Raw genomic sequence first — 23,757 nt, 5'->3', positions numbered from 1 at the left:
AATTGCATGTAGTGGGGGCTGGAGAGATGGCTCAGAGGTTAAGAACACCGACTGCTCTTCCAGAGGTCCTGAGTTCAATTCCCAGCACCCACATGGTGGCTCACAACCATCTGTAATGAGATCTGGCACCCTCTTCTGTATACATAATAAATAAATAAATCTTTAAAAAAAAAAAAAGAAATTGCATGTAGTGCCTGCTGCTAAGAGGGATAATTGAGGTTTGCCTGGCATTAAGAAGTGCCCAGAGCACTTACGATTCAGCATCTTGTTCCTTCACTTGTCCTGTGAGCACAAACACTATTGTAGTACTTCAAAACACTAAGAGATATGAGTAAGCTGTGGACTATGCTCAACTTTTGACCAAGAGAATGAAGGATGGAAAAGAATCAACAGAAACAGACTGCCAAGAGATGTAGGCTGTCCTCCATGAGAACGTCTAAGTCTGATTTAGTCAAAAATAAGTAAAGAATAACAAGTTATCAGACCTCGGAAAAAGGAAAGAAAGAAAGCCGGGCGGTGGTGGCGCACACCTTTAATCCCAGCACTGGGGAGGCAGAAGCAGGCAGATCTCTGTGAGTTCAAGGCCAGCCTGGGCTATGGAGCAAGTTCCAGGACAGCCAGGACTACCTAGACAGAGAAACCCTGTCTCGAAAAACTAAAAAAAAAAAAAAAGAGGAAGGAAGAAAGAAAAGAAAAAAAGCAATACCCCATCAGGGCGAAGAGATGGGTCAGCAGTTAAAATAACGAGTGCTCTTTGAAGGGCTCTGGATTCAGTTCCCACCCCATGGCAGCTATCTACCATCATAACCCTAGTTCTAGGGGATCTAACCTCCTCTTCTGCCCACAATACATGCAGCCATGACACCCGTACACACTAAATAATATTACAAAGAATTGACATTCCTGACACTTTTGGTGTTATGGTTTTGTTTTTTTCGAGACAGGGTTTCTCTGTGTAGCTTTGGAGCCTGTCCTGGATCTCGCTCTGTAGATCAGGCTGGCCTTGAACTCACAGAGATCCGCCTGCCTCTGCCTCCCAAGTGCTGGGATTAAAGGCGTGCGCCACCACCAGGCAGCTGAGACATTTCTTCAGCCCAGTGTATTTTTATTAAGCCAGATACTTTTTCCCCCTTACATCATACGTTTGTGTCTGTGTATGTAAGTACCAGTGCCTGCTAAGGCCAGGAGCATTGGATCACCTGGCGCTAGATTTACAGGCCGTGGCTGTTGGAAACAGGCCTCTGGGAGAGCAGCATGTGCCCTTAACTATGGATCCACCTCTCCCACCTCAGATACGCCGTTTTCCAGAGATAAACTCAGGTCTGCGTCAAGTGAGGAAAACGTATAGTGATTGCTAATTTCACATTCTAAGAGTTATGCATGCTTGCTTGTTAAGCTTTCATTAGTATTAAGTGCTAGGGTGTAATGGTGCACGCCTTTTAATGGAAGCGCTCAGGAATCAGAGACAAGTGAAACTCGGAATTTGAGGCCAGTCTGGTCTACGTAGTTCCAGGTCAGCCAAGGCTATATAGTGAGATCCTGTCTCAAAAAGTAGAAAAGGTTGGGCTGGAGAGATGGCTCAGAGGTTAAGAGCACTGCTTACTCTTCCAAAGGTCCTGAGTTCAATTCCCAGCAACCACATGGTGACTCACAACCATCTGTAATGAGATCTGGCGCCCTCTTCCGGCCTGCAGGGATATATGCAGGCAGAATATTGTATACATAATAAATAAATAAATCTTTAAAAATTGTCATATCAAAAAGTAGAAAAGGAGGCATGCTCCTTAAAAGACACAAAGGAATTGAGAATTATTGTTAGATATGATTTTAGCCTTTACTTTGTTAAGGGGTAGTAATCTCAGTTGTTACTGAAATGCTACAAGAAACAGTTGCACATTTTTGATACTTCATATGATAGGAGATTGGAGAATGAGCTCCATTAGTTGATATGTATGCTTGATTTTATAATATATGGTAGTTACAGAAATGGTGTATGAGCTTGCCCTGAAGCAAGAAGACTTTTGGATTATGATTTTTAAAGATCAATAATAGAATCCTTGAAAGAATTCTGTTTTTGAGAGAGAAGATCTTGCTATGTTGCCAGACTGGTCTTGAACTCCTAGACTGAAAAGACCCTCCTGCCTCATCCTTCTACATAGCTGGCGCTATAGATGGGCGCCATGTGCCTGGTCTGCTCTTTACCACTTGTGCTGTTGAGAAAATTAACCTGCGTCATCTGTTCTCATCTGTCAAAGGGGATGAGGTACTGCTTCAGAGTTTCTCTAAGAAAAAAGCATTGCTGCAGGAAAAGACCTTAACAGGGCTCCTGATATATTGGCCTCCACAATGAAATCACTGCATTTATTTAATGATTTTCTTTATGCCTAAAAACCAGCAGAAATGTGTTGTCCTGTTTCTCTTGGGCTTCATCCCCTCCATTATCAGTGGTAGGGCTGGGGATTAAACCCAGACATATGCTAGGCAAGCGCTCTACCACCGAGCTATGTCCCTCCACCTTGTATATTATATTTGATGAAAACATACCCACCTTAAGAAAAAATTCTACTTAAGGGATAGGATAACCTGAAAAAAGAGCCCCAACTAATGTAAACATATGCATATACATTCACACAGCTAATATAAGCGTGCATATACATATACATACACACAGCTAATATAAACATGCATATACATACACATGTACATATACATGCACACATACACACAGCATATGCATACACACAGCTGTGCAAAGCCATAGGAAGATTGGGTTTGATGAATATTCCTGGTTTACAGTTTTTGTTCAGCTTTATTTTCCTGGTTTCACACAGTGATTGGTCCAAATTTACCTTTATAGCTCTATGTGCACCAAGTTTGAAGAACAAGTATGTTTTTTTGATCTATGCTACAGCTTCCTTAAACGGCAGTGTGAAAGGAGAACTATTTTGGCATGTGGCTTCATTGCCTGCTTTCATTTTGTTGAGCTATGACAGTTTGGAAATGACTATAAATGCTCAAAATAAACTACTGGGATTTCTTCAATTTCCTGTTGCTTTGCGTCGTTGATTTATACTAAATTGCTCTTCAGTTGTGTGTGTTAAAAATCTGCCATTTGAAGGAAATATTTCCAGTTTATCGAAATATAACTTTCATTTTGAATTTTCAGTAAACATGGTTCTTGCCGGTAATAGGGAAGAGATTTTGGATACACGCAGTGTAGAACTGTGTTGTTTATAAGGTCATTCACAGAACGGAACAATTGGCTCTTATTTCCAGTTGGTCACAGTTTTGTTTTGATGTTTTGAGTGGTTTCAGTCCCTTGTTTATGCCACCATATCGAATCAGGTCATGCAATAACTTGTTTACTTCAAGTTAGTTTGGCTGTATTTATAACCAGTGTTTCAGTGAAGATTTAAGGAATTGCTTTGTGCTTAAAGGTTTTTGTCACTGTTTTTAGATAGAGTCAACTATATCCAGGATTAATTGTGAGGACAGCATCACAATTAACCCTGGAGTGGATGAAGGGGGCACATTGTTGACCCACCTTTGACAGAGGGGGAGAATATTAGGCAGCGTGAGAAAGAAGATTGAGTGCACTGTAGAGAACTATCCCGTGAGGCTGTTTGGCCCTCGGGGCCTGCTGCTACCGTTCTGAGGAGCAGACAGGCCATAACTTCGGGGGATATTTCTGAACTGTGACTGGCATGAAAATACAATTTATTTTTTTTTTTTTTTTTTTTTTTTTTTTTTTTTTTTTTGGTTTTTCGAGATAGGGTTTCTCTGTGTAGCTTTGCGCCTTTCCTGGAACTCACTTGGTAGCCCAGGCTGGCCTCGAACTCACAGAGATCCGCCTGCCTCTGCCTCCCAAGTGCTGGGATTAAAGGCGTGCGCCACCACCGCCCGGCTGAAAATACAATTTAAAACTATCAAATGAGCCAGGTTTGTAATCCCAAGGCTGAGAGACGGGAAGATACTGGGTTTGAGGCCAGCCTGAGCGACATTTGAAAAAAACCAGTGCGTGTCGAAAGCTGAGAAGGAGGTGTGGCTAAAAGAGCTGCTCTTGCTACATGTGAAGACCCGTGGTTAGAATTGTAAATTCAAGTTCACCCTCAATGTAGGGAGTTCGATGCCAGCCTGACTGAGCTACATGAGACCTTGTCTCAAAAAGAAAAAGAAAACCACACCCGGCGGTGGTGGCGCACGCCTTTAATCCCAGCACTCCAGAGGCAGAGCCAGGCGGATCTCGGTGAGTTCGAGGCCAGCTTGGTCTACAGAGGGAGATCCAGGACAGGTTCCAAAACTACACAGAGAAACCCTGTCTCGAAAAAAACCAAAAAATAAAAAATAGAAATAAAAAAAACGAGCAAGCAAAAACACGAGGTCTTGTAGTAATTATTGCAATTACGGTTTCTTTAATTTGGTTAGACACTAGGGAAAATAAAGTTTGGGGGTCCGCCGCACCTCTTTACACAACACAGCCCTCTAATTAAAATACCCCTCTTCTCCAGCATACTGTAATTCACCCGTGGGGGCTTTTATTTCAAGTACATTTCGTGAGGGATGGAACACGAGCTGTGCGTTTTTACAGCCCGAGAGCCCGCACCCCTCAGCTATCTCACGCACGCACGCACTTCTGGTGTGACCAGCTCAGAAACCGGTGTGTCTGGTCTCCGCCCGGTACCCGGCTGCAGGGCGCCAGCTGCCGCCAGCGGCCGGGGTGATCGCCGCCAGCGCAGGTAGGGCGGCGCCCCGCGGTGGCCCCGCCCCCGGGCCCGCGGAAGCGGCGGAGGCCCCGCCCCGGGCCCGCAGTCCAGGCGCGCCTTCGCCGGGAGGGTGGGCTGTGTGCTGCGGGCCCGGCGGGCACCGGTGCGAGCCTCCGTGCGGGCGGTGGGGAGCGTCCCTCCGATCACCCCCCGTGTGGCCGCTGCCCGGGCCGGCGTGACGATGGACCGAGAGCCGGGCCGCGCGGCGGCGGCGGCGGCGGGAGAAACGGAGGCGGCGGCCGCCGCGGCGTTCGGAGACGCGACGCGGCAGGTAGGTTGGCGGCGAGCGGCAGCCGCTGCCTCCGGTGCAGACCTCCGCTGGACGTTCCGGGGTTCTTCTCGGGGTCCCCATTTTGCTCGGACCGGGAGCGGCTGCCCAGGAGGGGCGCCGCGGCCTCCGCTGCCAGGGCTTTCCGGGGTGACGCTCCTTGCCACCGGTTGCGAGCGAGAGAAAACAGGCGTGTCCCGGAAAGGCTGCCCTTAAAGTCGCCGAAATTCAGGGGCGGCAACCCTGGGCTGCTCGGGCTGCGGGGTCGGCCTGGCCGTGGCCAGGGACCCGGGATTAGTGAATAGCAGATGCTCTGTGAGCGTGCACTGTTGAGCTAGCTCTGTCTACTCTTACCCAGCCCAGGGCCCAGACTCGGGGAAACTGTGCCGTCTGCTCACTCTCGGGCATCAGTTAAGGTAGCCTGATCTGGACAACCCCTCGCTGAGACTTCTAGTCTTCAGTTCCACCTAATCCACTCATTAACGTCTGGAGATGGGTGTTAGCCCCAGTTCACGGATGAGACGACCTGCACAGCCCAACACAGACGTGAACTAACAGCAATTGTGAATCCCAAGGAGAGTTTGTCGGCGGCTACCTTAAGACAGTCGTATTTAATACATTTAATCCTTTGTATAGAGCATTTCACCATGTAAGTATAAAAATTACTAATGAAGTGTTTTGCATTCTTTTTAAATTTTATTTATGATTGGGTGTGAGGCGCTCAGCCAGTTGCGCCAAATGCAGTTCCTGCAGCCATCCCTCTCTTCATAGTGTCCCAAGTCCAGAGGACAGTTGTGATTGGCCACACTGTAAATGCAAATCAGCCACTGGTGGTGGTTGTCTCACTCAGCACTGGTTTAGAAGAGATGGCTTTAAAACCTCCTTCGGGAGTATGTATCTGGTGGCTAGTCAAAACTTTGAATTGCTTCTACTTCATGTAAGAAAGGTGCTTTTCCGGTAGCTTCATTTTTGAAAATAAGCACTTGAATGTTGGCCAGACGCTTCTCCGAAACTACAGGTTGCTGAAGTGTGGTCCGACTGTGACTTTGTCACTCTGTGTTTTAACATGCTAACAAAATCGGCTCTACAGAGCCGTTCCCGTGGAGTCTTACTCCACCCCTTCTCGCTATGTGGAAGGTGCAACAGGTGAAGAGTTCCGGCTGGAAACGGTAGGACACTTAGGAGGATTGTGCCTGTGTGAGGCCAACCTGGCTGGGCTGCGGTGATGAGAGTGCGATTGATGATGGTTGAGGGGAGACTCGAACTGTTGCCCGGCTGGCTTGAACTGCCCCCTTCAGGAGTGCAGTCCAGATGCGCATCCCGCTGCCCTCCTGCTTTCGCGGCTGCTCTCACACAGTGGCAGAGGGAGCCTGTCAATACTCAGACCACTTGCCTGTTACTTCAGGGCGGCTTCCTGCTTGGTTTAGGAATACTAAGTTGTGCTAACTTTTCCTGGGGAGGCACAATCACTCCTCCAACCACCCCAGATTGTGACCAAGGACACCCTGAAATACAAGTTCACCACGGTCCATCTTGGTGAGGCCATGAGTTTATTGGGCTTTCTTACAGAGTACGGATGGGTTACTCACAGGAGCATGGGTGACCCCAGACGGCTGCATCACCATCACGTCCCACCCCATCATGGGTGGTGATCTCTTGGAGTCCCTCATTTAATCAACCTTTTATTTCTGTGTAGTCTTGAATCTCCCAGAATTACTTGGTCGCTGGGAGAACAGAATGATAGCTGAAATTCTAGCTAAGGGTTTCCCAACCCTCCCTTCAACAGATCCATTGACCTGGCCACCCCTGTATTATTCTTTAGTTGCTGGGGCTAAGCATCATTCCAAAATGGCATCTGGTTACCATCAGAGGAAAAAAGTGCCAGACCACAGTGTTTTCATATGTGTGTGTATGCACATGTGTTTGGGTCCCTGAGGAGGCCAGGTAGAGTCGAATGCCTGGTGTTGGAGTTTCAGGCAGTGGTGGGCCACCTGACATGGTTGATGGGAACTGAACTCAGGTCCTTTGAAGAGTGCAAGTGCTCTTAACTGCTGAGCCGTCTGTCTCTCTAGCCCCAGTTTTCATGGTCTCAATTTAAAAAAAAAAAAAAAAAGGCCAGGCCATGGTGGCGCACACCTTTAATCCCAGCACTTGGGAGGCAGAGCCAGGCGGATCTCTGTGAGTTCGAGGCCAGTCTGGGCTACAAAGTGAGATCCAGGAAAGGTACAAAGCTACACAGAGAAACCCTGTCTCGAAAAACAAAATAATAATAATAATAATAATAATAATAATAATAATAATAATTTAAACAGTAAGGGCTGTAGAGAAAAAGGCGAACCTCACAGGAATACCCCTGAGGCTTTTCTTCAAGTTACCACTCCACACATGAGGAAAGTATTTCTGTGTACGCACTGCGCTGCTTCCTTGCTGACATAGACCCACATCATGGACAGAGACTCCTGGAATTTACCAGGGTTTTTTTTTTTTTTTTCCTTATCTTACTCACATTCCTGAAGTAAAAACACCTCTGGGAAGTCCAGGGGTTTGCCCAGTTTGAGGAAGAGGTCAGTGGGGAGCCGGGAGGAGGAAGATGCCGACATCTTTCTTATATTTCCTTCTCATGCTGTCACAGGAGAGAAACTCCATCCCGGCCTGGGGATTCATAACCTGCAATGCTCACATTTGGGAGTCTGAGGCTGAAGGATCGCTATGAAGCTGAGGCCAGCTCAGTCTACATAATGAATTGTAGAGTAGCCTTGGCTACAGGGTGAGACCCTGTCTCCAAAGAGAAAGAAAGGAAAAGGCCAGCCTGAAGTATGACGCCGGCCAGGAGTAGAAACCATAGACTCCCTCAGTGTTCTCAGTTAGGCGTTGGCCAGGCCACCTAGGATCTGATGTGACATTTTATACAGACTCTGTTCTGAATAGACTTTTAGCAGAATCTCAGCCTCAGTGCTACCGAGGAGCTCAGGTTTCAGCCCTTCATTTATTTAGCGCCTCTGTTACTGGGCAGAGCCTCGGCTGTTACTGTGCGCCAGGGACGCTTGTTGGCCAGAGGATATGGAGCCTGCCCTGTGTTGCTAAATAACCTGGTTGAGGAAGGGGATGGAGTCATTCCAGGTGTTGTATTTATTTAAAAGAAGGCCTGAGTGTTATGGGCATCTACAAAAAGACAATTTCTATTAGAAACAGGTCTTGTGGCCAGGTGTGGTGGCACATGCCTTTAATCTCAGTAACCAGGATGCAGAGGCCTGAGGGGCTCTCTCTGTGAGTTGAAGTCAGCCTGGTCTACAGAGGGAGTTCCAGGAGAGCCAGGACAACTGACCGACTCTGTCTTAAATACAAAACAACAAAACCCCCCACAGCTCCTGAGACTCAGGATTACGGTCTAGTTAACCATAAAGTATGGTTAATGGACGTGTTAGAAAATTGTGTTTTCAGATCTTCGGATGGTTTGAAAATGAAATTTGAAATTCGTATAACTGACAGTAAAATGTTTGTTAAGGTTTATTCTATGTGCATAAATGTCTTGCCTTTATGTATGTATGTGTGCCACATGTGTGCTGGGAGTCGAGATATGGGGGGTTGTCAGGCATGCTGTGGACCCTGTGTAAGAACAGCACGTGCTCTTCCTTGCCGAGCTGTTGATCCAGCCTGCCCCCACTCCCCAGTAAAATATTCTCCTATGCAGGTTTAGAATCTGTAAAAATGAAACGTCTGCAATCGTCAGAAAATAGTTTTTATTTATAATTGCTGAACATTTTGTACCAAGTTATTTTTTGGCTGGTTTTTCCTGGTCATGCCTCCCTTCACCACCCCACTCCCCAAGTTCAGGTTGGAAGCACACTCATGTCAGGAATTGTCTCTCATAGGCTTGTTACTTTCTAGTCTGGTTCACGAGCCATAGGCCAGGAGCCAGATCCAGGCCCTCCTCCTTTCCGTGATAAGTGTTTTTGGAATCCAGCCATGACCATTATATAGTGTCCATACGAGTGGCTTCCTCTTGCCTGCTTTGCAGAGTTCACTTATGAAAGACACTAGCTGGTCTGCAAAACGTAAGACATTGACTACTTGGCCTTTAAGTTTGCTTAAAATGATAGGCCTGAAATTTGCAATTTCCTTTGTCAAAAACAATGGTTAATTTTTATTACATGTGTGGGTGTTTTGCCTGAATGCATGTCTGTGTGCTTGCTGCCGAGAGCCCAGAAGAGGGTGTCAGAGTCCTGGGATCTGGAGTTCATGTGTGTACCCAGAACCTCTTAAGAGCAGCAAGTGTTGAGCCATCTCCATGTTCCTCTTTTGTCTGATCTGTAAGATAGGCTCTCATGTAGCTCAGGCTGGCCTCAGAGTTACTGTGTAGTGGAGGCCGACCCGGAACTCCTGATCCTCCTGGCTCTCCCTCCAAAATATTGAGATTATAGGCTTGCACTAACTACCACAGCTGTCCTAAATCTTTTATATGAAATGAGATCATTAGAACAAGTCCAATGCCACTGAAAATCATTACATACCAAGAATGTTACTCAAAATTTGGTTTTATACTTTCGTATTTTGGGTACTGCAAAAAACAACAAAACAACTTTGTGAATCATGTTTCAGGCTTTCTTTTGTAGATTTTAAAAATTGGCAAAAGTCAGGATTAACAAATTTTGGGCTAGTTCTTATGACTTAGATAGGACAAGTATGACAACTTAAGCTCCATCTCTGGAGCATACTTTTAAAAATAGCTTGTAATCCCAGCTCTGGGGAGGCAGAGGCGGCTGGGTACAGGGCTTGCTGGCCAGTCTGCCCTCCTTGGAGAGTTCAGAGCCAATGAGAGACCCTGTCTTAAAAAATAACAATGATGGATGACACCTTCTGGTTCCTCGTGCCAAACACATATATCACCCCCACCCCCAACACAGACACACACACACACACACACACACACACACACACACACACACACACACTCACACACACACACACTCACACACCCTGCATTTCCCAAACTGTGAATAATCCCAATATTTGGTTGATAGACAAAGAAGGATCAGAAGTTCATAGTTATACTCAGCTACATGACAAGTCCAAGATTAGCCCAGACCAAACACACAAAACAAAAACAAAACCTGAGTAAATAATTCCCTCAGAATGAAACTTGGATGTGTTTAGAATTCCATACATAAGTAGTTTTTGTTTGTTTGTATTATATTTTGTTTCTGAGACAGGGTCTATGTAGCCCTGGCTATCCTGGAACTCATTATGTAGACCAGACTGGCCTCAGAACTCATAGAGATCCTCCTGCCTCTACCTCCAGAGTGCTGAGATTAAAGGCATGCGCCGCCACACCAGTCTCCTATAAGTAGTTTTGAAATTTGTAGATCTCTTTGTTAAAAAACTGTTGCCACATATATACTAATGACTAAGTTATCTGAAAATTCGGGTATAGAACACTGAAGGCTTTTCAGATTTTATTTGCATAGTGTTTAAAATTCTCCCTAATCCCCAAGGCTGGAGGGATGGCTAGCAGTTAGGAATGCTTGTTGCTCCTGGAGAAAGAACATGGATTTGGTTATAGCACCCACATGGTGGCTCACAACCATCCATAACTCCCGGTTCAGGGCGTCCAGTGTGGGCCAGGCATACATGTAGTGCACATACATATTATGCAGGCAAAACACTCATATACATAAAAATAAGTCTAAAAAAGACGTTTCCCCCATTATAAATGCCTTCTCCACAGCAGCCTTCGTCTCTGTAGAGACTTACTGAATTTGGCACCTTCTTGGCCTTAAAAGGATTTAGGATTCCTGAAGTTTGTATCATTTATTTTTATTTTTTTTATTTTTTAATTTTTAATTTTTATTTTTTTGGTTTTTCAAGACAGGGTTTCTCTGTAGCTTTGCGCCTTTCCTGGAACTCACTTGGTAGACCAGGCTGGCCTCGAACTCACAGAGATCCACCTGGCTCTGCCTCCCCAGTGCTGGGATTAAAGGCGTGCGCCACCACTGCCCGGCCTCATTTTTTTTTTTAATTGCTGAAGGATTTGTCTAGTTTCTTTGGTCTTTAAAATAAAGCAAACGGGCTGGAGAGATGGCTCAGCGGTTAAGAGCCCTGACTGCCCTTCTAGCGGAACCGGGTTCAATTCCCAGCACCCACGTGGCAGCTCATAACTGTCTGTAACTCCAAGATCCGACACCCTCACACAGACATACATGCAGGCAAAACACCAATGCACATAAAATAAAAAATAAATAATTAAAAAATAAAGCAAATGTCTGTTAGCTTTGCAATGAGAGAAAGACTCACTCGAAACTCGTTTTCTTAATTTTTCATTCAAATAGATGAGTAATGAAAGAGGCTTTGAGAATGTCGAGCTGGGAGTCATCGGCAAGAAGAAGAAAGTTCCAAGGCGGGTCATCCACTTCGTCAGTGGCGAGACCATGGAAGAGTACAGCACCGATGAGGACGAAGTGGACGGCCTGGAGAAGAAAGAGGTGCTGCCCACTGTGGACCCGGTACGTGGGTGCTGAGGGCTGGCTTGGCTTGGTGAGTTTTTGCTCCTTGCACACTGCGTGGAAAGGACCATTTGAAGCTTAAATCAACCACATTCCTTATCATCTGGTAGAAAACATTATTTTTTACAAATATGGATGGAAATATTTCCAACATTTCCATAGCCCAGACCAGTTCTGCTCCTTTCGTATCAGCGTTCTTTATCAGTGTTCGAATCCTAGTCCCTTCCCGTTCCTAAAGGAGTGTTCTTCAAGGTAACAAGGTCCATTGGTCCCGTGTTTACAATGGCACCCCCGAGAAGTTCTGGTTTAGATGCTGGTTGGTCATGGGGCAGTGGCTTGTATAAGCTATATGCTAATGGCGGTATAGGCAATAAACCAATAAATGTTTTATGGTTAACCAGGCTCTCAAAAGTGCTATAAATAAAATAAAACGTAGAAACAAATTAGAGAATTAAAATTATATTTAAGACATACTAATTTTTATAAGGTTTAGCTCAGTAATTTTTCAGCTATTAAAAAAAAATCAATTCCAGCTGGGTGGTGGTGGTGCACGCCCTTAATCCCGGCACTTGAGAAGCAGAGGCAGGCGGATCTCTGTGAATTCAAGGCCAGTCTGGGCTACAGAGTGAGTTCCAGGACAGGCAAGGCTACACAGAGAAACCCTGTCTCAAATCCTCCCAACCCACGCCCCCAAATTCCACATCTCTAGTACAGAAAATATTCAAAGGATTGTACAATATCAGAGTAGCCAGGCATGTTGAATATTAGTGGTCCTCATCTAGTGGAAGGATTGTTTGGATAAATGTTTTCCTTTTCCAGTACTCTGAAGGGATTATAGTTGTCTTTTAAAATGTTTGTATATATCCATGTTTTTAAAAGTCATTGTCAGCTGGTGTGGCAGGAGGTACAGGCAGGAGGATCAGGAGTTCAGGACCAGTCCCACCAGCTACATAGCAAGTTTGAGGCTGTTCTGGGCTACATAAGACCCTGTCTCAAAGGAGGAAAACAAAAAAACATTGTCTCAAAAGTTAATCTGTAGAAACAAGAGTGGTACATTGTCATAGAAAGCATGAATATATATCCCCCCCCCCCCCCCCGACAGGGTTTCTCTGTGTAGCTTTGGAGCCTGTCCTGGATCTCGCTCTGTAGACCAGGCTGGTCTCAAACTCACAGAGATACACCTGTCTCTGCCTCCCGAGGGCTGGGATTACCACTCTGGTTTACAGAGCGAGTTCCAGGACAGCCAGGGCTGTTTTATGGAGAAACCCTGTCTCAAAAAGCCAAAAAGAAAGAAAGCATGAATAATTCTTAGCACCCGTGGATTGAGTCTTTTTAAAAGGGCTTCTTTTTTTTTTTTTTTTTTTTTTTTTTTTTTTGTTTTTCGAGACAGGGTTTCTCTGTGTAGCTTTGCGCCTTTCCTGGGACTCACTTGGTAGCCCAGGCTGGCCTCGAACTCACAGAGATCCACCTGGCTCTGCCTCCCGAGTGCTGGGATTAAAGGCGTGCGCCACCACCGCCCGGCTTTAAAAGGGCTTCTTGAACGCCCTGCCTCTACACCACCCAAATCCACCCGTGTAGTGTAGTCGTGGTTAGCATGTTCTCAGGTATGCACCGCCACAGTCAGTTTTTGCACGTTTATGTCGTCTTGAAAAGCTTTAGTTCACTTTCTCCCTCCATGTCCTACCTCATTCCTAGCAGCCACTCATCTTTCTGTCCGTACAGAGGCTTCCCTATCATGAACAGACGTGTGTTCTTTCTGACTGTCTTCTTTCATTTAGCGTGATGTTTTCAAGGTTCATTCATGTTATAGCATGTGTTGGTACTCTGTTCCTTTTTATAGTAGCATTATATTACACAGTATCCAAATAATACCCTATTGTGTGAATACACGGCATTTTTTTCATTCCTGTGTTGGTTAATGGAAACTCTGGTTGTTTATGCCATTTGGCTCATATGATTATTGCGCTATGAATACAGGCTTTTGTGTCACTGTGATTTTTATGTCTGGGGTCTGTAGCCAGGAGTAGATTTGTTAACTGTTACATTTGAGGAACTTTGTCCAGTCACTTTTCATGATGGCTGCACCATTTCTCATTCTTTTTAGAATTTTCTTTTTTAGATTTATTTATTATGTATACAGTGTTCTATCTGCATGTTTACCTGCATGTTAGACGTGGACATCAGGTATCATTACAGATGATTGTGAGCCACCATGTGGGTGCTGAGAATTGAACTCAGGACCTCTGGAAGAACAGTCAGTGCTCTTAACCTCTGAGCCATGGCTCCTGCCCCTTGATTTTTTTTTTTAACTTTTATTTTTGTTTTGTATGGACGGGTGTTTTGCCTGCCTGCATGTATGTTCAAGTACCATGTGTGCATGGTGTCTCCTGAGTGCTGGGATTTAAGGTGTTTGCCACCACACTTGGCTAGAGATTTAATTCTTCTGTTTATTTTTAAAGTTTTATAGTATCAGCCTGGGCAAGGAAAGCCCCAAGTTCAAGGCCAGCTTAGGGGCCACAGTGAGGTTCAGTCCAGCCCGGGCTGCATAGTGAAGCGTTCTGCGTAGAGTTTGTACATTCAGGTCTTGGTTCTGTGTTTGTTTTGAGATAGCCTGTAGCCCAGGCTTGTCCAGAATCCAAGAGTCCTCCCGTCTTAGCCTCTTAAGTGCCGAGATGACAGTGTGCTCAGTCGCAAGCAGCCACGTCTGTTCTGAGTTAGTTTTCTGTATGATGTGGGTCAGGTCACACTTCCTACCTCGCCATGTGAATTTCCAGACTTCACAGTGTAAAGTCGACTTTCTGCCTTGAGTGGTGGCTTAGCCCCAGTGCTGTGAGGAGACACCATGACCATGGCAACTCTTTTTTTCTTTTTTTTTTAAATATTTACTTGAGCCAGCCTGGGCTACCAAGTGAGTTCCAGGAAAGGCGCAAAAGCTACACAGAGAAACCCTGTTTCGAAAAACAAAAAAAAAATTACTTGTATTATTTTTTAATTGTGTATGTTGTCTTATGTGGGAGTATGCATACATGAGTGCCTAGGAACTCCTGGAACTAGAATTACAGGCAGTGTTGAGTCTCCATGTGGGTGCCGGGAACTCAGGACCTCTGGAAGAGCAGCCAGTGCTCTTAACCACTGAGCTATCTCTCCACCCCCTTAGCATACTTTTTAACAGTTGGAAGACCTGAATCTATTGTCTTTTTCCTTTTTTTTTTTTTGTTTTTGACAGGGTCTCACTATGTAGCCTTGACTACCCTGGAACTTACTATGTAGACCAGGCTGACCTCAGACTTAGGATTCTCCTTCCTGAGAGTTGAGGTTTCGTGTGCATGACCACTCCCTAGCTAGGGTTATTCCTCTCGCAGAATAAAAGGCCAGTGAAACAATCCAGGCCAGGATGGGCACTCCCATGGCAACTCTTACAAAGGAAAGCGTTCATTTGAGGCCTTGCTTTTAGTTTTAGAGGGTTAGTCCGTTGTAATCATGGTGAGAAGCATGGCGGCTCATAGGCAGACATGGTGCTGGAGGATTAGCTGAGAGCTACATCCTGAACTGATGGTAGACACACACACACACACACACACACACACACACACACACACACACTCACTCACTCACTCACTCACACTGGACTTTTGAAACCTCAGAGCTCACCTCCAGTGACACACTTCCTCCATCAAGGTGACACCTCCCAATTCTTTCAAATAGCGCCACTCCCTGGTGACCAGGCCTTCACATCTGTGACCTGTGGGGGCCGTTCTCGTTCAAACCGCCACCCGTGGTCTCAGGGCCCTTGTTGAGTCCTTTGCCTATCGAATTTGGTTTTATTCCGGACTTAGTCCTCCACCAGGTCTGTGAATCTGTTCTTGTGCCAGGGCCCTTCCTCACCTCTCATCTTCTGGAGCCCTGAGCACAGGTGTGTTCTCCCGTGCCCAGAGCACTGGGCACAGGTGTGCTCTCCTATGTCTGGAGCACTGGGCACAGGTGTGTTCTCCCGTGCCCAGAGCACTGAGCACAGGTGTGTTCTCCCGTGCCCAGAGCACTGGGCACAGGTGTGCTCTCATATGTCTGGAGCACTGGGCACAGGTGTGTTCTCTTGTGCCTGGAGCCCTGAGTACAGGTGTGCTCTCCTATGTCTGGAGCACTGGGCACAGGTGTGTTCTCCTGTAGATTTGGAAGATTTTGAAAATCTGAGTCCTGGGCCTGTTTGTATTTTCCTCTTTTCTAGATTGTTTCGACTGTTCTAGGTCCTTTAAATACTGTGTGACTTTTAGAATTAGATTGTCAATTTCTGAAGAGGAGGTAGTGGACATTGTGTTGAATCTCTAGGTCTGTTGAGGGCAGTGGTTCTCAACCTGTAGATTGTAAACCTCACAAGGGTCACATATTAGCTATTTATATTATGATTCATAACATGAGCAAGTTACAGTTGGGGGAAGCAATGAGATAACTCTGTGGTTGGGGATCACAACTGTAACACGAAGAACTGTATTAAAGGGTCCCAGCATTAGGGAGGTTGAGAGCCACTGATTTAGGGAGTATGGCCATACTATTATCCACAGAGTTGTTTTAAAATCAAAGTCTTGACAGGGAAGACTAGAGACACATTTTTGGAAGAAAAGAAATTTTGGGGTTTTACCTGTAAGCTAAAAATCCTTGAAGACCCGCAGTGCAGCCCCAGAGGGTACTTTTAGATGGCGGTTGGCGGCAGTGATGCTGGGTTTGGTGACATGGCCCTGTGATTTGGGGTCAGCAGTATCCGTGTCCAAATAACGGGCTGGCTAAGGGCCTTCTACGTAACTGTGGGTGACGACGGGTACGGTCGGCCTCCTCAGCCGGAGCAGGGTTCTTGGGTAATCCTCGCTTTAGTGTTGGCAGTTACTGTCTCTAGAAACAACTGCAGGAGAGCCGAGTGAGAACATCACTGACTCCTTGGGTTTTTTATCTGAACCAGCACAGTGCTTGGCACACTCTGTGTGGGGTGGGGGCGGGGTTAACTCATTTGTAAACATATGGGGGGAGGGGACGCGGCGGCGGTGGCGGCGGCCGGAGATCAGCCTCCAGTGTTGTTCTCAGGAGTCAAGGTTTCTCCCTGGACCTGGAGCTTGCCACCTAGGGTAGGCTGGCTGGCCAGCGAGCCCCAGAAGTCTTCCTGCCTCCCTCCCCATCACTGGGATTACAAGTGCGGGCCACTGGGCCGAGCTGCTTTCATGGGGTCTGGGAATCGAACTCAGGTCCTCAGCTTGCATGGCGAGCACTTCACAAGCTGCGTTATCTCCTCAACCCCAGCAGACCTACTTTTCATCACAAGATGGACTCTACTCAGTCTTTTTGGAGACGGCATCTTCTGTGTAGCTCAGGCTGGCTTGGAACTTGATAGATAGACTAGGCTTGCCTCAAACTTAAAGTGTAATTATTCTTGCAGTGCCTTCCAAGTGCTGGGCTAAAATTATATGTATGCACATCTGGCTTACTCAGTCTTTATAGATGTTCTGGTTGGCTTTTTAATGCCTTTATAATCATGAATATATCAGCCGGGCGGTGGTGGCGCACACCTTTAATCCCAGCACTCTGGAGGCAGAGCCATGTGGATCTCTGTGAGTTCGAGGCCAGCCTGGTCTACAAGGCGAGATCCAGGATAGGTACCAAAACTATAACAGAGAAACCCTGTCTCGAAAAACAAAACAAAACAAAACAAAAAAATCACGAATATATCTGCAAAAAAAGAAAACAAATTTTTCTTTCTTCTTGAAAGAAATTTAAAAGCAAGTATTAATGTATCCAAATGCAGGCTCTATATAAACAAAAATATTGATCCAGTGAAGCATGCCTGTAGTGTCAATTCTATCAATAAAAGCACAGTTATCTTAGGCAACCTTCACACAAGCAAGAACCAAGATTAGTTTGCGCAGGGAGCATTCTGCCAGCGCTCCTTGCCAAATGCACTGAACGATCTTGGGTGTGTACACTCATCCCATTTCTATCCTTTAAGAGAACAAAGCATCCAGCCTTGATGTCGCACGCCTTTAGTCCCAGCACTCGGGAGGCAGAGGCAGGGGGATCTCTCTGAGTTCGAGGCCAACCTGGTCTACAGAGTGAGTTTCAGGACCCTGAGAACCTGTGGATATATTGGCTAGGCATATCCACAGCATTCTCTCTGTTAATGGTGCTCCTTCTTTGATGTCCTTATGAAGACAAAAAAGCAAGACAGGACGCAGGCTGTAGAAGTGGTGGGTAGCAGAGACCGAGTTACAGTGCCATTCTGTTGTTCTGGTTTTGGTCCTTCCATGGGTAAAGGTGGTGGTAATTACATGGAATAAGATGAAGTGTTTGTGGAATTTGGACGTCAGTATTTACGTTTTTATCTGACTGGATTCTTCCCTATGGAATGCCTTCTGTGCGTACTAATAATTTGACCAGTTACTCTGGTCTGAAGAGAGTGACTATCAGAAGAACGTTGCTAACCTGACTTCTTGTTGCAGACAAAACTTCCCTGGGGCCCCTACTTGTGGTTTTACATGCTCCGGGCTGCCACGTCAACCCTCTCAGGTATTGCTCTTCTGTTTGACTAGTGTATGATTGCTCTAGAAAGTTCTGCACACAGGAACGTTCCCAAACAGGATGTCCCCACTGAAGAAGAAACAAGATAGGGAACCACTTTGCCCTCCCCAGGTGTCCAGCTAGCATTGGAAACCATTACTCTACCTGTACAAATGTTCTTCGGTTTATAGTTGTGTTAAAAATGAACAAGGGCCAGCAAGTTGGCCCAGGCAGGCAGAGGTGCTTGCCACCAAACTGACCAGCAGATTTGATCCCTGGAACCCCATCAGGAAGAGCTCGTTCCTACCGAGTTGTCCTCTGACCTCCGTTTTGGCCCCCTGAGTATAGTAATAAAAACTACCCTGGACCATGGCACCGTTAACGTGGACAGGATGTTGTATTTTGAGCCTTGTCACCGTCCATTCCGTTACCTCACCATTTGGTTTCCTACTGCTGTTAATCCCATTGTGTCCCTCGCTGATTCTAAAGCCTTATTATAAACCATTCATATTTTAATTTTTATTAGAATTTAATTTCTTCCTAGCATCTTACCATTTTATTCTTTGTTATGTAGCTATGGGGATTCATGGTTTCCTCCATGTAATTTTTTTTATGGTGCTGAGGATTGAACCTACCCTGTACATCCTAGGCAAAAACTCTTCCACTGAGCTATGTCCCAGCAATATTTCACTTCTTAAATGGAAATGTAACCGATATTTGAAGGAAGTAAATTATCAATTTATGCAATTATGCAAATAATTTTAAACCATAAAATGTAACTGTTTCTGGGGCTGGAGAGATGGCTCAGAGGTTAAGCGCACTGGCTGCTCTTCCAGAGGTTTTGAGTTCAATTCCTGGCAACCCCATGGTGGCTCACAACCATCTGTAATGAGATCTGGTGCCCTCTTCTGGCCTGCAAGCATACATGCAGACAGAACACTGTATACATAATAAATAAATAAAAATCTTTAAAGCTTACTGTTTCCAATTAACTGCATGATAACGTCTGTCAATTGCTCTTATTAGAGCAAATCGTGGCTGGTATTTGAGCTAACATTTACTGAGCATGTATTGTGGTCATGGCTGGCGACAGAAGAGTACAAGCGGTACATACAGCTCTGTATTAGAATGTTAGCTCTTGTATCTGCTTTGGCGACTTCTTTACGTCTTGTAAGCCTGACCTCTCATTGCCTGCCGGAGCCTTCTGTATTAGGTGCTGACCTTGGTGGGGCAGAACACGCAGCAAAAGCAGCTGAGGGGCTTGTTCTGGCTCTCACAGCCGAGGGAGGCCGCGGCAGGACCGTCCTCCCTTTTCTCCTCACTGATAACTACAGTGCCTGGTGAGAACTGTGAGGCCGAACAGTGGCTGGCCCAGCACACATCTGATCCAGCACTGTGGAGGCTGGTCGGGGGTCGTTGACTAAATACTCTGAATACACTTGCTACATAGTGAGACTGTTCTCAAAACAAACATGCCCAAATAGGAATGTGAGCAGACTGGGTGTCCAGGACAGACGTGAGGAGACAGGGCAATACATTTATTGGGTTTAAGGATAAAACAGTAACTCTTGTATTCTTAGTATTACATAAAATGCTCAAGAGATGTTTATGAATTGTATGTCTCTTAATTTTTGTATCTTTAGTGTGTGACTTTCTTGGAGAGAAGATTGCATCTGTTTTGGGCATCAGCACCCCCAAATACCAATATGCCATTGATGAGTATTACCGGATGAAGAAGGAGGTGTGTCTCCTTTTTTCACTTTATTGATGGTTTGCCCGAGGCTTGATGAGCTCCATAATGAGTGTGTGGATGCTCCGGGAGCCAAAAAGATAGCTCCTGTGGTCTTTGCAGTGGCAGACATCAAACACAGGACCTTACACATCCCAGACAAGGGCTCGACCACTGAAGATAGCTTATTTAGTTTGTTAAATTAACATATTTTAGAATTCTTCAAAATTCAGATTTCCTAAGGTAAATGTGTAAAACTTATTGCTGGGCGGTGGAGGTGCAGGCCTTTAATCCCAGCACTCGGGAGGCAGAGCCAGGTGGATCTCTGTGAGTTCGGGGCCAGCCTGGGCTACCAAGTGAGATCCAGGACAGGTTCCAAAGCTACACAGAGAAACCCTGTCTCGAAAAAACAACAAAACTTAAGCTAGGTTTCGTCTGCCAGTGCTAAGTGAGTAGTTTCGTGTGTATTAATTTGATCTTTAGATACCTTTTGGTATTTTCGCTTTAATTTAAAAATGAAGACACACCAGCCAGCCTGTGTAAGTAGTGAGGTAGTTACCGAGCCCCCCAGCCTCAAGTCCCTGTCAGCATGAGAACCGCATCTCCCTTAGGGTTAGTGTATAAAATGCTCAGAACAGCGCCTCGTGTACACCGGGAAGCACACAGTAAACCAGAGTGTATTACTCCCCTTCAAGTGACTCAAGAGCAGCAGGGGAGGAACAGCCAGAGGCGGCGTGAACACAGGGTGTGGGTCCAGTGAACGGCCACCAGCTTTGTTCTTGGAGGCTGAACCCGGAGGCCAGCCTTGGAGGATCACCTTTATTCTGTCGTGTGGCTCCACGCATGGTTTTAAAAACCAAAGACAAACAAGCAAACACCGCGAGCCATGTTCGAGGCTCCTGAGCTCCGTCAGCCCTCTTCAGTAGCTTCTCAAGTCCGTCCCACCTCAGATGAGATGATCCTCGCGAGAGGTCACTCCTGTACTGACTTGTGTCTCGGTCCAGATACAGAGCCACCTCCTCTAGAACTGCACAGGTCTGAACCAGGGTTGGCTGGCTCCGTAGGGCGGCCTTCTGTATCACCCTCTCTACGTCAGCTTCCTGCTAGACTGCAGAGTTCTTGAGGGCAGGAACCCGATGATCTGCACCTTGATTAGGTGCTTAGGGAAAAACTAACCATGCTATACCATTTAATGAATGAACCAACCTGTTAACTAACCAGGATGACACCGTATAATTAAAGGGTCACAGTAGCTCATGTATTACTTTATTGGGTAAGTGAAGGTAGCCAAGCGAAGGAGCGCTGGGCTGTCCACCTCTGAAAGTAACCATTTTACTTTGTGAACAGGGGAGAGGACAGGCTTGTTTGGGGGGTGGTAGTTCTCTCTCTCAACCCCCTCTGGCCCCGTGTGTGGTACTAGGGATCAAACCTAGATCCTCATATACGTTAGGGGTGCACTGAGCCACCCCCCCCCAGAAGTGTGTACATTAGACATGACACTCAAGTTTGGCTTGTGAAGAAAAAGATGCTACTGCGAGAAGTATTTGTTCCCTTGTGGCCATTAGTATTTTAACTCCCGACATTTCCCATTTTTTTAGGAGGAGGAGGAGGAGGAAGAAAATAGGATGTCTGAAGAAGCAGAAAGACAGTACCAGCAGAACAAGATGCAGGCTGATTGCACTGTACAGACAGATCAACCGGAGACGGTGGTGGCCAGCTCGTTTGTGAACATCAACTTTGAAATGGAGGAGGGCTGTGGAGGACTCCAGGAGAGCAAAGAGCAGGCGGCCTCTGTCCCACCGTAGAACGAAAGGACTGTGTAGAGAGTGCCACCCTAAAGCTCAATCAGGAACTCTTGACATCTTGTTTAGTGGGGCTTGAAACAACTATTTATATTTTAAATTATTAGGGGAAATCTTTCTTCGTTCTTATGCTTTGTCTATCACAGTCAGATCTGAAGTTGGGATGTTTTTATTATGAGTTAAATTAGCCCTGCACCCTCCCCCTTCTTTCACATACACTGACCAGTGCTAAGCCCAGTGCTTTGGTAAGACATCATTTAGCATGGCAGGATCACACACACCTTTAATCCTAGCACACAGAGGCAGGGGCTGGTGGTTCTGTGTGAGTTCAAGGCCCACCTGGTCAACATAATGAGCTCCAGCCTAGCCCATGAGACCCTGTCTCAAAAAAACCAAAAAATAAAGGTGTTCCACATTAAAAGGGGAGTTAATTTGTTCCTTGAGATTTCTGGTTTTGGGGCATTTGTTTAAAAAAAAGGGTAAGTATTGACTAATTGTCTTTGGAGCTAATAATCCTAACAGCCTCAGACTAAAGTGCCCTACATTGCCTCATGCAATCCTTCCTTGCATTTAACATACCTGCCCATTAATTTCCCACTAGGATGGTTCAGAGTGTGCGATAAGGGAGCAAGATGGAGGCACTGGATTTCCTTTGTTGAGACGGTTTTATGGGAAGTGTTGAATGTGCTACTCTGAATCTTAAGATGGGTTTCATTTTCACCACAAGCCACTCTTGTATTTTTCAGTAGTTAATAACTTGCTCTGGTCACAGAGTAGCACTAGTTACCGAGTGAATTGTAGTTCCCTCAGGTGTTGGGCCCTCGTGACCCCCACGTGGCTGGCACCTTGGGTGTGACTCACTCAGTCCTCTGCATCAGGCAGGGTCGCTGGGGATGAACCGCTCCGTCTACTTTTGTTCACCGTTCTGAAGTCACGGTGGTAAGCTGGGCAGTTGACGCGAACCAGGTTTGGTCCTCTCTCTACTAGGTTATTCCTTTACAAAGTTGTGTAATATGAAGCAAATTTTGAGAAATATTCCTACATATGTGTTCAGAACCTTTTATATGTATAACTCTGATTTATAACCAAATGTGGATAAAGAGAAATGTGGACAATGTTTTAGATGCTGATCTTTTTTTTAAAAGCCTTCTCATAGCTTTTAGAAATTAACACTTATAAACTGGCCTTCTAAGTAGCATGACGTTTTCCATCTTCAATGTGTACATTTCAAACATGGACAGGTGAGCATAATTGTAGAGACTTGCCAGTGGACCTCTCAGTAAGTTCAACGGAAAGCTGGATTTTTAACTGAATATTCAAAGTTTGAGTCAGTTTCAGCTGGACTGAAATTTGTAAGGCTCAGCAAGTATGGAGTCTTCCTTGGAGTCGTGGGCTGGTGAGGTGGCTCCCTTCATGGTTGCATATGATGTGACTTAGTTCTTAGAGATTGTGTAACTAGTGACACCATCAGTTAGCTTCCTAAACCAGTCTCAGTTGATATGGCCTGACCTCTGCCTCTTGGCTTGTTTTTAACAAACTTTGAGACCATGCCACCACCTCAGACCCTAACTTGTTGGGAGGTGAAGGCAGGTGGTCTGAGGCATCTCTCCCGACGCGCTGCACCTCAGACTTGACCACAGCCTCTGATTGCAGAAGGAGGGGAGCACCTGCAAAGCCCCGCGGTTGCCCAGCTTACTTCCTGCTTGTCGGGCAGCTGGGTTTGTGTGCTAATTTATGATTCACTGTGCCTTACATTTGTATGCTTTGGTTTATGCAGCTATAAAATGATCATAAATGGGGTAAATGTTTCGGTCTCTTTTCAGCCTCTCTCACCTCTTCCTACTTTCCAGTCCCAGTAGAATTCTTTTCCCCTCTGCATCACAGTCCACGACGTTCTTCTTTCTTCTCATCTCCATGAAAACTGAACACAAGGCAGGTGTGGTGGAGCATGTCTGTACTCCCAGCACTAGGGAGGCTGAGGCAGGGTCATGAGTTGGAGGCTGGCCTAGACTACAGATCAAGACCCTTATACTTCAACAAAAAAACCATAAACACATGAGTTAGTATAAGAAATTAGTAATTCTCTAACAAAAACCTTTAATAAAAGGTACAGTTTTGTAAATGTAACTTGATAATGGTTAATAAAATTAGACAAAAT

At 45.8% G+C, this 23,757-nt stretch overlaps 1 protein-coding gene across 2 annotated transcripts; it reads left to right on the top strand.

The window, feature by feature from the left end:
* Nucleotides 1–4,799: 4,799 nt before the first annotated feature.
* On the top strand, nucleotides 4,800–22,716 carry Fam177a1 (family with sequence similarity 177 member A1). Of its 2 annotated transcripts, XM_076550651.1 has the most exons (6): nucleotides 4,811–5,034; nucleotides 5,390–5,680; nucleotides 11,358–11,531; nucleotides 18,011–18,077; nucleotides 19,712–19,809; nucleotides 21,396–22,716. In XM_076550651.1, the coding sequence occupies exons 3-6, from the start codon at nucleotides 11,358–11,360 to the stop codon at nucleotides 21,600–21,602; spliced, it is 546 nt and encodes a 181-aa protein (XP_076406766.1). In that variant the 5' UTR covers nucleotides 4,811–5,034; nucleotides 5,390–5,680; the 3' UTR covers nucleotides 21,603–22,716. The 2 variants fall into 2 exon arrangements, with proteins under 2 accessions (XP_076406765.1, XP_076406766.1); XM_076550650.1 differs by lacking the exon at nucleotides 5,390–5,680 and having other exon boundaries at nucleotides 4,800–5,034.
* Nucleotides 22,717–23,757: the final 1,041 nt, after the last annotated feature.

This window comes from Peromyscus maniculatus, chromosome 14 (genome assembly GCF_049852395.1).
Source record: "Peromyscus maniculatus bairdii isolate BWxNUB_F1_BW_parent chromosome 14, HU_Pman_BW_mat_3.1, whole genome shotgun sequence".
NCBI lineage: Eukaryota > Metazoa > Chordata > Mammalia > Rodentia > Cricetidae > Peromyscus > Peromyscus maniculatus.
Note: the sequence above shows the minus strand (reverse complement) of the source record. Positions and strands in the feature narration are given on the sequence as shown.